This window comes from Pleurodeles waltl, chromosome 6 (assembly GCF_031143425.1).
Source record: "Pleurodeles waltl isolate 20211129_DDA chromosome 6, aPleWal1.hap1.20221129, whole genome shotgun sequence".
NCBI classification, from domain to species: Eukaryota; Metazoa; Chordata; class Amphibia; order Caudata; family Salamandridae; genus Pleurodeles; species Pleurodeles waltl.
Genome location: NC_090445.1, coordinates 493,328,925 through 493,343,612, shown reverse-complemented (window position 1 = coordinate 493,343,612; position 14,688 = coordinate 493,328,925). Strand labels below are relative to the sequence as shown.

The following is a 14,688-nucleotide window of genomic DNA, read 5'->3' as shown; positions in this document are numbered from 1 at the left end:
GCCTTTTCCGGTGTTTAGCCCACCTACACAGCAACTACTAAAAACATACGAGGCTCAATGTTTTCAGCATGGTTTCCGGACTACTTTATCTGTTTATTTTCCACGCAAAGCGATCGCACTTGGGTTTACATAGAGCGATTGCACTCGGTTTTTCCGTTTTCAATTTCAGCACGATCGTGCTGCATTTTACATAGTGTGATAAGACCTGCATTTTTTTTCTTTTAATTTGTCTGGCAAGAAAAGTCTGGTTAGGAGTTTACATTGCTAATAGCTCTAACTCAAGCAAATGCCAGACACGTTGCATTGAAAATGCTTGTTAATATTAGTTTTTTCTTTCTACAGAGGATTTGGAATGTATTTATTGATGATAAGAAGATGTATTTTAAGTGTGTTTTATGATTCTTATTATTGATTTTATTTTTTTATTGATGGTATAAGGACGGTGCTTTTTCTTTTTATGGATTGTTTTTATAATCCAAAATAAAGATATAAAAGAAGAGAAGCACTGATCGAAGCTATGTCTCAATTTTGATCTATGCAGAGGCATGACTCACTTTATACCTCAAATATGCCTTGGTGCACTGGCAACTAATGATAATACAGTCAATTGGGACAAGGTATCCTACAACACAAATGCCCTTTATAATTGTAGCTTTGGTGGGGTGTAAACAATTGGGCACTTTATGCAGCTTTCTAACAAGTCAGTCACTGCACAGAAAGGGTTGCTGTTCTTACGTATAGATCCAGCCAAATGACAGTGTTGATGCACTTGCGCTCTGCTCTGAATCTGCTGCTCCTTCAATCAGCAACCTCCAATGTTTTGGCTGGTGTGATTCAAGAAAAGCTGTGTAAAAGGCCATGGATTACATTTCATTTAAAACATTATTATTTTAGTTTTTTGTTTTTTTGAGGAAGAATGTGTTTTAACCATTGTTACGCTGAGATTGAACATTTACCATAATATAATTGTAAGCGATGTTATGACCTGGATTTTCTGGGTACCGTTGTAATACTATTTTTTATTAACTCATGTAAAGCATAAGTGAGATGATACTTTTGATTTCGACTATGTTTGCAACGGTGAGCATTTTAGAAATGTCTTATTTTAATTGTTATGAGTTTAGCTGAAACAATAAAGTTATTTTGGTTTAACTCTCTCACCATATATGGTTGGCCCTCCCGTGTATCACTTCACCTCCTGTGGAGTGTTTTCCTTGCAATACTGAGGAATATTTTCATCATAAAGAAACTTTTTGTCCCATTCAATTCTCTGTCGTCTACATGCATTTTGTCAAGAATGCAATCCTTGTTGTTATTGTTTTCATTGCCACCGTCATATATGAATGCTTCTTCTGGACTTAAGTTTGAACCTAATCGTAAAATGGACACCCTATGGCAGCGGTTCTTAAACTTTTGATTTGACCCCCACTGAATCACTACTGGAAGCTGAGGACCCTTGCCAAAATAATGTATAGGATGGGAACATAAAAAAGATGGGAAACTACAGAAACAATTATACTCCAAATAATTGCACATATTTTGAAACATTTTGTTTTCATTACAAACAAAAATCATCATAATTTTAATGAGAAGGATGGAGCTTTTCGGAAATTGGGTTTATTTCTAAAAGACAAAGCTATATGCTATGTTCCACCACATTGCTCTGCCTGTTTTGCCTTTAATGCATCCTCTTTTTGTCAGGAGTGCTTGGCCTGGACTAACCCAGAGTCAGAATTTAAAATGTAACGCAGTAGTTGGGATTACCAACCCTTATAAAATTATATTACTACCCTTTTTAGTAACAGCATAATAAAAACGTTTGAGGTATAAAAAACAAAGGTTTCTAAACCAATGCCTTCATGTTTGCTTTCTGCTGTTTGGTGCTAGTTACTGCGCTATGTTACAGGCATTGTAATTTGTGCAAGTAATAAAATTATATCTATGACAAAATCATTAATTCACCGGGCTATGTACAAGAAATAGAAATCAGTGATCTGCGTGTTAAGTGTTGTGCTTTGCAGCAGGCTCATTTACTGTTTGTTTGTGATGAGTCAAAACTTCCACTAGAGAAAACTCAGACTACTCCACCAAGTGTATCAGTCATCACAGCTGACATTTTTATTATCCTGATAATTGCAGGCCCTGCAAAGAACACTGCAGCGTGTGCCTGAATGATATTTTAAAGTGAAGTGCCCCTGAATTTAGGGCCAGTGCAGGAGCACTGGTCGCACAGCACTGAATCATTCTGTTATTTACTTTTCTAAGCTAGATAGTGGACCCCCTGAGTAGGAGTGTTGTACCCCATGTTAAGAATCACTGATATACAGCATTCCCTCAGGGTATGGGTGCAATCTAACACTTGCCCTTTGAAATTGACTGGATCTTTGAAACACTCCAAATAAAACTAGAGCCAACCTACGTCAAGGCACTGTTATATGATTTTCAAGATTTTTCGCTCCTACAATTTGTACAGGTGCGCCTCGACAGGGCTTTCAACCTGTCACTCTTGCTGAAGCAGATGTCTTAGTTCATTAATGAGTGTTTATGTATTTTGAATAATGAATTCTAGAGAAAATGAATAACGTAGAGAAAATAATGTGCACGTTTGAAAATTGTAACCTCAGAGAATGGTCACCAGTGTTCATGAAATACACTAATTGATGATTAATATGTATGAAATATTGAAAATGTATTAGATTAATGTAGTAATATGTCATATTGAGATTCATGAATTATGTTCTTGCTTATTAATTGTAGGCCTTAACTTTGCGAGTGTCTTGGCCTAATTGCCAGGCCTCATGCAGAAGCTGTATTTCTTAGCGTTTAATAAAAAATGCTGACAGAGCGAACTAACTGTGAAATGCTCATTGTTTTAATAAAATGCTTAGCAGAGGCTTTCTATGGGAACCGATGGACAGGTGATAATGTGTCTAGAAATGTAACAAAACGTGCGCAGTATGTGCAAGAGGTTCTTTCCCAGGATGTGAGCAATGAAGACACTGACTGAAGAAGAAGATGCAACAAATTTGGTACCTGACGAGCAGGATGATAACATCGTAAAGCAGACTAATCAACAACGTGTGAAGTGTGAAATACTAGAAGTCATAGATTTGGTATGTGAAACTACTGAACAGAGTAATAACATACGATTATTTGACCAATTGGAAATTAGGGGATGTTTAGGTGACTTCGATATAACAACGCGACAGAGGAAATTTAGACAGATTACTAGACTAGAGATCTAGAGTGTGGTGGGAGAAGAGATTAGAGATTTTGTCATTGGGCTCATACTCTCTGTCTGAGAGCCTGATGCGTTGCTGATTGATTGATGACCTGAGGACAAAGACTGATTCTGTTTGCTGACCCATACCGTGGATAGGTCGATATGACAATATGACTAAATTGTATTTTTATGCCTTGTCATTCTAGGTACCAACTGCACTGTCTTATTAGTTTTTCTTAGGTAGATGTTTTCTAAATTTGTGTCTAAATTAGTTTGCATGAAGCCCCACATGCTGATGCTAATCTGGACTAGTTGAGGGTTATCTACATGACTACTGACAAATTATAGAGACAAAAGGGTTGATGGATTACTTTGTTGAATCTTATGGACTACGTAGCTTTATTAAAGTTAACTTTGCTAATGATTTGCACTGATGGTTTGCAATGTTTTGTGATTCAAGCTTTGATTAGGTTGTGTTACGTGCGTCTATTTGTTAATAAATCTTGTTTTTATCTGCATTTTGATTTTACATTGAGATTAATCCACATGACTTTAGCATTGTTAATATAAGGGAAATAAAATTACTAAACTTTTACTAAAGGTGTGGTTATTCATGGCTGAAAAGTCATGGTGCGTGACAATTACTGACTCCATTGATTATTGATTTGACTAATGATTTCAGATTATTGTATATTGATTGTTGTTTTATACTGGAACTATGGTAAGAACACCTTGAACGAGTCAAAAGGTTCATCGACCTATACACGCCCCCTTGTAAGTTTACTTATTCAGGATCGATGCGCTAACAATCTTGAATAAGTTATCACCAGACTGGGTTTTCATGGTGACATGGAGTCTTATGGTTATAAAACTACAGTTAATGAGCAGAGTCATCAAAAAAGAGTTGGAAAAAAGTAGGCAGATAATAGATTCATTCTTTCTTGCTTTATCTACATCTAACGGATGAAATAATTAGTCACTGTAACCCAGAATAAAACAAAAAACAAATGCTTTATAACGTCTCTGTGTGTTCCTCTGCCACGCGCTGCGTCATAGTGCTATGGGACTCCTGCTCTGGTGCAGTCTTCCCTTTGAGACCCGCTCTCTTCCGAAGGACACAGGTCGTCACAATGCTAATGCAGGTGACTTTGAACTTCTTGATCTTAAATGCATACACAATGGGGTTCATTCCTGAATTTGCATGAGATAATAAAATAGCGACATAGAAGACGGCTTTTGGGATGTCATCGTCTGGGTTGAAAAGGAGCAGACAGTTCAGGATACAGAGTGGCAGCCAGCACAGGGCGAACAAAAGCAGCACCAGCGCCAGCGATTTGGCTGTTTTGTTCTCCTTTCTGTAATATTTTTGTGTGTCTTTATTTTTTGTGGCATTTTGACTCAACAGTTTTCGAATGCGGTAAAATATTTCGGCATATAATATCATCATAATGATTAACGGTGACAAGATCCAACCAAAAGAGCTAAAATATACCATGAAATCCATGCTCACTACTGATGTGAATGCACACGCCTGGTGAGTGATGTTGGTTACGCTGGTTGGTAGCCGGGCCCTTCCATTCCAGCCAAACATGGGCACAAAGCCCATGAGTGAAGACACAACCCAACACACGCTGATGCCTGTCCAAATCCTTCTGGTGGTTGCCACCGTCCTGTATCTGGGAAAAAAATTTGAAAGTCTTCAGAAAGGTAAATAATGTGAACAATCAAGGTAAGGCTGGTTATCTTGAGTTTGTCTATGGGATAGGACATCATAGTGAAAAGATTGCAGACTAGTTTTTTATTCAAATATTCACAATTGGGGATCAAGGCCCCATCTACATACATTGACCACCCACACTCGACTGGAATACGTCTAATGCCCTTTGACTCAAAATGTTGATGACAGAACCTTATCAGTTGCTTACAAACAAATACTATCTGTAATCAACAGAACCATATTTAGCATCATTTTTTTCTATTTAGACATTTACTGTCTCTCTGGAGGGGAGGCAGATGGAATACCGAGATTCCTTATTTAATATTTCTTTATTCAGCAAAATAAATACCTTTAAAGGCATACAGGGTAATCTAGACATTAGAAATTTACAAATACTATATTAGCCTATGGCTTTTGAATGGCTAAGGTAGTATCAAAATCATTATAGTGGGTGTAAATTTAAATAAAAAGACCATTACTTTTTCTTTTATTTTTCCAGTGTGTATACAGAAATAAAATTCTGCCAGACTTATCTCTGAGAGATAGGCATGTGGTAAAGACGTTTTTAAGGTGATGTACTATTACACATAATATCTGCCACACTAGGTTATTTCCCCCGTTTAGTATGCTCACAACACTGCAAGTCGCTGGCACACCTGGATCGTACTATAACCGTCAAGTCCCTTCCACATGTTCAGGTGCAGCAACAAAGCGAGAACTGGGCTCCAGTTGTGTGGTCAAACTAAGACGTGCCCATTTAAACAAAAATAAAATATCAACGAATGATAATTCAGTTACATACACAATTGATTTGAAGACATTACACAAAATTCTAATGCATGTGATGATTTTTAAAATATTGGATTGCAGATACATCCCCAGCAGGTGCAAGCACCTGACGTCAACAATTTACCTCCCCAACCAAGGAGTCAATGGCAAATAACGCCATCAACATTTATACAGTTTTCACAGTTTAAATAAGTGAGAAATTACATAAATTAAAATATGATTACTACAGAAAAGGACACAGCACCAGGAAATGGCAATGCGCACCATCCCTGCCAAGGCACTAGGGGCATGTCCAGCCACCCAGAAAATCCCCATTAATCAAGCCCAGGAAGCTCATGGTTATGGCTAAAAAGGCCCGGACCACCAGCAAGTCAGTGCCTCATCCAGCCAGCCCCTTGCCGGGAACAGGATTACCCCATGAATGGAACATACCAGGAAAAAAGCAAAATGTCTCAGGTAGCAGTGTTATCATCTTTGAACATGACCACCACAGGGGGAAGAGGTTATTTGGGGACTTGCCCTCTGTTTTGCCAGGCATTTACTTCCACTGAGATAGCACCAATGCTTTAATGAATAGCTTCTGGCTGTTGTCAGAAAAGTGCACCCTGCCTCTGTTAAACAAATTCATGCTCCTGAGTTGGACAGCGTTAGGCATTATGGTGGTGCTCATGGATGAGATTTTGACCAAATTGATAATAGTCCTATGATACGAGTCATTCGGCCATACTGACGAGTTATGATCTCCTACCAGAAAAGTTTTGCTACTGGTAGTCTCTTTCGCACTTTTAATATGGTTGCAAAGCATAAATCCCAGATTCCTTGCCTCCTTCAGGAAGACATGTCATTACCCCAACACACTGATTGGGGTTGTATCACCCCAGAGTTCAAGGCCTATTGAAGCTGCCATAACAGGTGCTCAAGTAACAGCTACCCAAAACCTATACAGCAGTGTCTAACCCACAATATTAAGTGCATGGTCTCCGTCCTGGATCCGCAGAATTTCTTAGCTACTCTGAGAATGAATGAATGGCCACATCAGCACCTTAGCTACTGATGTAGCAGAAATGTAATTGCTACTTTTTGATGTCATAGTAATCATTCATACATAACAATATTTGCATTTTGTTAAATGAAATACTAATGGATAAATTGTAAAGTAGTGCACTGAAAGCCTATATTAATGTGCATTCACTGCAGAGTAGTAGTTTTCTAATTGATGTGTCATAGTACTAAAATGTAATTTATAACCAAATACCTCAATTCTGTGTTATTCTTTTGTAATGTTAACAGTTTGCACTAAAGCAATAGATTTCTGAACAGAAATGTTTTAAATGTTACATGCAAAATGTTGAGAATGAAGTTCTGTACTATAGTCAATGAGAAGTATTAATAGAGTTATTTTGTTTTCAGTCTACTGTAACGTGTCATTAGTCATCTTTTGCCCCAGTTGTCATTTTCCAAATTCTTTTTGTCCTTTTTCTTTTTACATTTTGTCCTAATGTGTTTTAACCCAACCTATGATAACTTTTGACTTGCTAGTCCACAGGGGTTTCCTCTGCCATAGCTAGCTAAGCTGAGATGACCTTTAGATTGCCGTAGTGCTTAAAAAATCAGAACAGCACTTGTTTTCTACCCATCAGATTAACGAGTCGCTGTTTTGTATTTTCATTCTTGAATGCTTAGTTCATTTGATGTTAGTTCACTTGAATCTTTTCCAACGTCGTGGTCAACCCATGGTGATTCTGCATCTTTATAACTTTGTTTTGAGAAATGTCTACATAACTTTGAGTCTGAACTTGTAATAAAAACCCTTAACTTTATTTCAGACTAGAGTTTTCTTTGTGTGGCCACATGGGTCATACTGTAATTTTACATTGTGTTGAGATTTGATTTAACTATTTCTCCACCCTTTCATGCTATGTGAAAAGATTTATTGACATTGTTTATAGCATTACCGAAAAATGCTTTTTCACTACATTGAGGGTGCCCCCTGTCCATGCTTCCTCACTCTGAGACTTGTGATCTTTTCCATGCAGCCAAAGCCTCCGAAGTCAAGGTGTCATTAGAACTGATAGGAAGCCGCTGATGAAAAAATGAGGAAGCTACCCTGCCTCCCTGTTAGAAATGGGGACTTTGGTTGACAGTCAGGTTACCCCCTGTTCAAGCAAGGACCCTCACTCTAGTCAGGGTAAAAGAGAATCACCCTCAGCTAACCCCTGCTTACCCCCTTGGTAGCTTGGCAGAGCAGTAGGCTTAACTTAAGAGTGCTAGTTGTAAAGTATTTGTACCAACACACACAGTAACTTAATGAAAACACTATAAAATGACACAACACCAGTTTAGAAAAATAGGAAATTTGTATCTAAACAAAACAAGACCAAAACGACAAAAATCCAACATACACAAGTCAAGTTATGAATTTTTTTAAGATGAAACAAAAAAATAGCTCCTAGAAACAAAAATGCTTCGATGAGGTGTTAACACGGCATCGTGACGGAGTCGTTACCAACAAGCCCACACCAGCGGCGCCGGACACGGAGTCGCGTAGACCCCCAAGTACAGTACCTCTGGTGAAGAGTGAAAACAAGCCAATGCGTGAAGTTGGGGATCGATGCGTCTGTGCGAAATGTTGAGTCCGCGCACTTCGAGCGGCGTCGGTCACGACGTGGTGCGGCGACTTCCACGGAGTCGTGGATTTCAGCGAGGCTGCAGCGGCGTCGGGCCTGCGAAGAGTGTCATGTTCCAGCGAAGGTCACGGCGTCGGGTGCAGGCGGTGTCACCGGATTCAGCAGCGGCGTCGGTCCGAAGTCGTCCGAAGTCGATTTCCTTAGATTTCCACCAGCTTTCCTTTCAAGAGCCCAAGGACTGGATAGGGCACCACTTGTCAGAGCAGGAGTCTCTCCAGAGACTCCAGGTGCTGGCAGAGAGAAGTCTTTGCTGTCCCTGAGACTTCAAACAACAGGAGGCAAGCTCTAAATCAAGCCCTTGGAGATTTCTTCACAAGATGGAAGGTACACAAAGTCCAGTCTTTGCCCTCTTACTCTGGCAGAAGCAGCACTGCAGGAAAGCTCCACAAAGCACAGTCACAGGCAGGGCAGCACTTCTTCCTCAGCTATTCAGCTCTTCTCCAGGCAGAGGTTCCTCTTGGTTCCAGAAGTGTTTCTAAAGTCTGTGGTTTTGGGTGCCCTTCTTATACCCAGTTTCTCATGTGAAGTAGGCCCACTTCAAAGTAAAGTCTCTTTGGAATGTGAAATCATGCCTTGCCCAGGCCAGGCCCCAGACACTCACCAGGGGGTCGGAGACTGCATTGTGTGAGGGCAGGCACAGCCCTTTCAGGTGCGAGCGACCACTCCTCCTCTCCCTCCTAGCACAGATGGCTCATCAGGATATGCGGGCTACACCCCAGCTTCCTTTGTGTCACTGTCTAGTGTGAGGTGCAACCAGCCCAACTGTCAAACTGACCCAGACAGGGAATCCACAAACAGGCAGAGTCACAGAAATGGTATAAGCAAGAAAAGCTCACTTTCTCAAAGTGGCATTTTCAAACGCACAATCTTAAAATCAACTTTACTAAAAGATATATTTTTAAATTGTGAGCTCAGAGACCCCAAACTCCACATGTCCATCCGCTCCCAAAGGGAATCTACACTTTAATCAGATTTAAAGGTAGCCCCCATGTTAACCTATGAGAGGGACATGCCTTGCAACAGCGAAAAACGAATTTAGCAATATTTCACTGTCAGGACATAAAAAACACATTACTATATGTCCTACCTTAACCATACACTGCACCCTGCCCTTGGGGCTACCTAGGGCCTACATTAGGGGTGTCTGACATGTAAGAAAAGGGAAGGTTTAGGCCTGGGAAGGGGGTACGCTTGCCAAGTAGAATTTACAGGTAAAACTGCACACACAGACACTACAATGGCAAGTCTGAGTCATGATTACATAGCTACTTATGTGGGTGGCACAACCAGTGCTGCAGGCCCACTAGTAGCATTTGATTTGCAGGCCCTGGCACCTCTAGTGCACTTTACTAGGGACTTACTAGTAAATCAAATATGCCAATCATGGATAAACCAATCACATACACATTTTGTAAAGGAGCACTTGCACTTTAGCACTGGTTAGCAGTGGTAAAGTGCCCAGAGTAACAAAAACAGCAAAATCTGAGTCCACCACACATCTACAACCTGGGGAACAGAGGCAAAAAGTTAAGGGAGACCACGCCAAGGATGAAAATTCTAACACTCCCCAACGCATAAACGGCACCTGAGGCACCCCTGATTGATACATTTATCTGTAGGTGGGAGGGGAAGTTGAGCTGCTCTACAACAACTGGTTTTGGCAGGCAGATAACTGCCCCTTCCTGGTCCCTGCCACCACATGAGGCATGCTGGGAAATGTGCTTCTGCACTAAGCAACTAAAGGTGACCCTTTGCTATCTGTAGGCTTTACCACCAAAATTGTAAAAATCGTGCCCAACCTATTGCAAGATTTTCAAGATTTTAGGATAGGAGAAACATTTCTTGTTGCAAGATCCCTGCACAAAAGTGTCATAATTTTTAACACAGTTCACTGAGCCAGTCAGTATTGATTACAAAAATAATGAAATAGAACTAAAAAGTGGAAAACAACCAATGTCTACCTTTTATATTACTCGCACCTTCCCAAAATAATGTCCAGGTTCATAAATTTAGCAATGTAAGGACAGCCGATCAAATGACTTGCACCTCTTACCATTTGGCACATATATATTGGGAAATATGTTATCCATGCATCCACTACAGTTCTTCATGTGTGCATCATTCAAATTGAATGTGTTTGGGACATATGTCAGCATAGAGGTGGGCAAACTATTTAAGGCTCACGTCTGACTCTGGCTTAGCTCGAGGTCTTTGTGAACCACCAAGCCCAAAACAAACTGAGCTTTAATGTGGCATCTGCCTGCTACCCATGCTTTTCTATCATGTGTCAAGATTTAAAAACAAAATATAAACGTTTGGTGTTAAAAAGGAGAGAAAATGCTAGCCATTTAGTGGATGGATTGCATGAATGTGAAACCAGAAAACCTAAGACCAATCCTGACTTTCCCACTAGAACAAATTGTGTGATCCGAAGCATATATTTTATTTAATAAAACCCCCTTTTTTCTTCGTTATCGCTTTTGAGAGAGTCTTCTGATACATGAGTTCAGGGTGTTCACTGTACAAAAATAATTTTAAGTAATAGGTAAAATGCTTCTGCATGTCAAAGAAATACCTTTTTTTTATTTTAAAAACACTATCATATTTTCTCATAATGTCCCATAGATTGCAATATACTGGAGTTATTATTAGGAGATCGGGCTCACCCCAGGATACCCTTCCTTCAGAAAAGATTATTAAGATCATCAATGTGCTCTTCTCATACTTATTACAGCTTTTTAATGCAGGTACCATAAAGGTAGAGTTCCCATAGACTGGAAACATGCCACAGTCATCCCTTTACTTAAAAACCTACTCTACATCCCAATGTCTAGGCAAATTTTTGCCCCATCTCCCTTCTACCAATCTGTGCCAGCATGGTAGAACAGCATGTGAATAGCCAGCTTTCTAGGTTCTTGGAAACGTCTGGCCTGCTGCATCCATCTCAATCGGCCTTTCATACTGGCTTTAGCACAGAGACTGCTCTCTTAGTTGCAGTGGAGCATCTTAGAAAACAATTGGATCTAGGGGGCATGGGAGCTCTTATTCTTCTAGATCTTAGCTCACCGTTTGACACAGTATTTCAATTATTTCTGTGTCAGAAGCTGAGAGATATTGGCCTCCAGGATTATGCTCTTTCTTGGCTCCTCTTTTCTACAGGACTGCACTTTCCAGGCTTCTTGTAAGCGGCATGAGTGTTATATTTTCCAGTTTTCTGCAAGACTTCATTGAGCCAGACATTGTTCAATATCTATGTCAGGCCCTTGGCCAACCTAGTTGAGAGTTATGACATAGCTATCTTTATGGATACTGATGGTAAACAGATTGTTGATATGCTCAGCGATGATAAAGGAGATAGGCCCACCAATTCTCACCTATGTTTGTCTGAGGTAGCTGGTTGGATGAGACTTAGTTCTATCAAACTAAATGGCCATGAGACTAAGGTGCTGATAGCTGGAAATTAACCACAGCTCTGGGGTTTCCAGTGGTAGCCTGCTGATCTTGGTCCGCTACCCACTCCTTGTAATGCTGCAAAAAAATGTGGGTGTGTATCTGGATCATAATTTCCAATATTGCTTCTAACTGTTTCTGGCTACTCAAGTGCCTCAAGAAATTTTCTGACTCCTTCCATTGATGGCACAGAAAACTATGGTCCAAGCCTTGATCATATCTAGCTTGATCTATGGCAACGTGTACTCTCTGGGTGCACCTAAACTTTTTTTTTAAAGGCTTCAGTTGTTGCAAAACTCTGCAGCACATTTGCTTTCCCATGTGCCTAGACAATCTTCAGTCGCCTCCCACCTCTGATTCCCTTCATTGGCTGATGTTGGAGAAGTGCATACATTTTAAAACACTATGCTTCATGCATAAGGCCTTATATGGGAATGGTCCACAATATATTAAGGCGTTGGAGCATCTATAATGCCCTTGGCATAACCTCCCCTCAGGAAACCAATATCTTGCCAATATGCCCCACTATCAACTCGCTAGGCAGAGTGGTACAGGGTGGTAGGTCTTTTTCTGTTCTTGACCCTACCTTGTGGAACTCTCTTCCCTGATGAAACCCTGATTCTTTTAAGTTTTCTTTGTCCCTATCTTTATGGATAGCACCAGGAAACTCTTTTAGAGTAGCCATGCACTTTAGAAATTGATTTATTGATTATTGATTGTTCTATGGTTTAGATGCCAACTATTTTCAGGGCTCAGCTGGTGCATGGAATCCTAGAGCTCACCCAGACCCTTGACTCCGTTCTCCCTATTAATTAGCTGGCTTATCCACCTCAAAAGTGTAGTGCTATTATGCAAAGAGAGAAAATATGTGCTCTGAGGTGGAGTACTTAAGACTTTTTCATTAACTGATCAAACCTTTGTTTGTGAATTAGAAGGAGAGAGTGGGAAATTGCCATTTGCTTAGTTTCTTCTGTATTAAAAATCATAATTAATTCTCAAAGAAAGATGACTGTTGCTGCTATGCCCAAATGACAATAGATTGTCCTCCTCGAAACTTTTTCAAATATGTTTTTTATTGAGTTATGTGCGCAATAAAGTAAACCCATCCCAACTTCAGGTGGCATGTTATCGAGTACCCTTACAACAGTAATCATTCTCCCTCAATTAGCCCCGATCCATCCTTGAAACTTTGTTCGGATCAACAACAAACAGCAGCATTTACATGCAACTACTCAGTATGAATTCCGTGTCCGTCTGGTCTTTACGTGTCTTACCTGGTCGGAATCTTTATCCTCAGATACCTATCGATCGCAATGGCAAGCAGAGACAGGATGGACACGTGTGTGAATATGATCAGAAGGCAGCACATAAAAAGGCAGCCGTAGAAGTGAATTTCAACCCCCAAGCTCACTACGATGGCTAGAGGTGCAACCAAGAACCCAACAGCCACATCTGCTACCGCCAAGGACACAATGAAGTAAAATGTTGGGGTCTGAAGGTCAGGATTTATCTTCACTGCCCAGATTACGAGTATGTTGCCGATCACAGCAATCACAGAGATGACAACTTCCATTACAATGTAAAAGAGATCCAGGTTGTCAAGGACAATCAGCTGGGTCGCCATCTTAAAACGTGGGTTATGGTGGTAGATGAACAATCAGTAAACAGTTTGCCGCTCCCTGGTCCTCACGGTTTCATGCAAAAGTCTGGCTCAGCATTTGACCCTGAAGGAAAGAAATGGGACAGGTTTTAAAGTTTATAAATTGAGTTTAAACTTGCTAGGCATCTCAAGCCTGGTGCCAATACATTTGCGATTAAGTAACCAGGAGTGACTGTGTACGTGATTCAACGACTGAGTCAAATCGTGAGTGAAAGTTTGAATAGCAATCTACTGAGAAATCGCGTGCTGAAAGGCAGCTGGGTAAATGAAAACACAGGCAAATGAATGAGGTGTCATGGGCGAGTGAGTAAATTGGTATGTAACTGTTAGAATGAGTATATATGTGTGTGTGTGTACCGGTAGATATGTATGCAGTTTAAACGCTGCAAGCATGGTGCATTGAACAGGCGTGTAGCTATGTAGAATCAAAACTGTCGCATCCAATTGTTCCCATGCTTAAAAGCTCAGGGCGTGTGTCCTATACATAGAAAATGTAGAATACAGGATGCCTCGCCGTGAAGAAGTGGGTGTTTTCCACAATGACGGTACGGAGTGTGCAACAGACAATGAGAGCGGGACATATCTCTTTGACGTAGAGTTGGCAATGACAAGTGAAACACCTTTTTGGAAATCATGCCCACTCGTGCTGGTGAAGACATAGGGCCAGATGTATCAAGCCTTTTTGCATTCGCAACCGGTGTGAATGCCCGTTTGCGAATGCAAAAATGCCTTTCAGTATTTATAAAAGGCATTCGCAATGCAAATTTAAGGAATTGCTAAATTAGTGATTCCTTAAATTTGCGAGCCTGTTTAGAGAATCGCAAATTGCGATTCTCTAAATAAGAAATCTCAAATAAGGAATCCTTATTTGTGATTTCTAAACCACATGTAACAAACAATTCCTTAATGCGAATTGGGCATTAAGGAATCGCTATTACCACCAAGTTGAACTTGGTGGTAACCATGTGCAAATTTAAAAAATGCATTAAAAATGCATTTTTAAAATTGACATGTAACGCACACATGCCCCTTTGGCATGTGTGTGCCTTACATGTCCTGAAATATTTTTTTGGGGTGCAGCAGAGGTGGCCTTAGGCCCCCAGCACCCTGGGGTTTTGCATTTCCTAAATTGTGAATTCCAGTTAGGAATTCGCAATTTGGG

General features: G+C 40.3%; 1 protein-coding gene across 1 annotated transcript; it reads right to left on the bottom strand.

The window, feature by feature from the left end:
- Positions 1–908: 908 nt before the first annotated feature.
- On the bottom strand, positions 909–13,586 carry LOC138299932 (adenosine receptor A3-like). The gene is made up of 2 exons (XM_069238654.1): positions 13,141–13,586; positions 909–4,899 (listed from the first exon to the last, which is right to left on the bottom strand). Exons 1-2 carry the CDS (start codon positions 13,488–13,490, stop codon positions 4,236–4,238), a joined length of 1,014 nt encoding a protein of 337 aa, XP_069094755.1. The 5' UTR covers positions 13,491–13,586; the 3' UTR covers positions 909–4,235.
- Between the last annotated feature and the right edge of the window lie 1,102 nt (positions 13,587–14,688).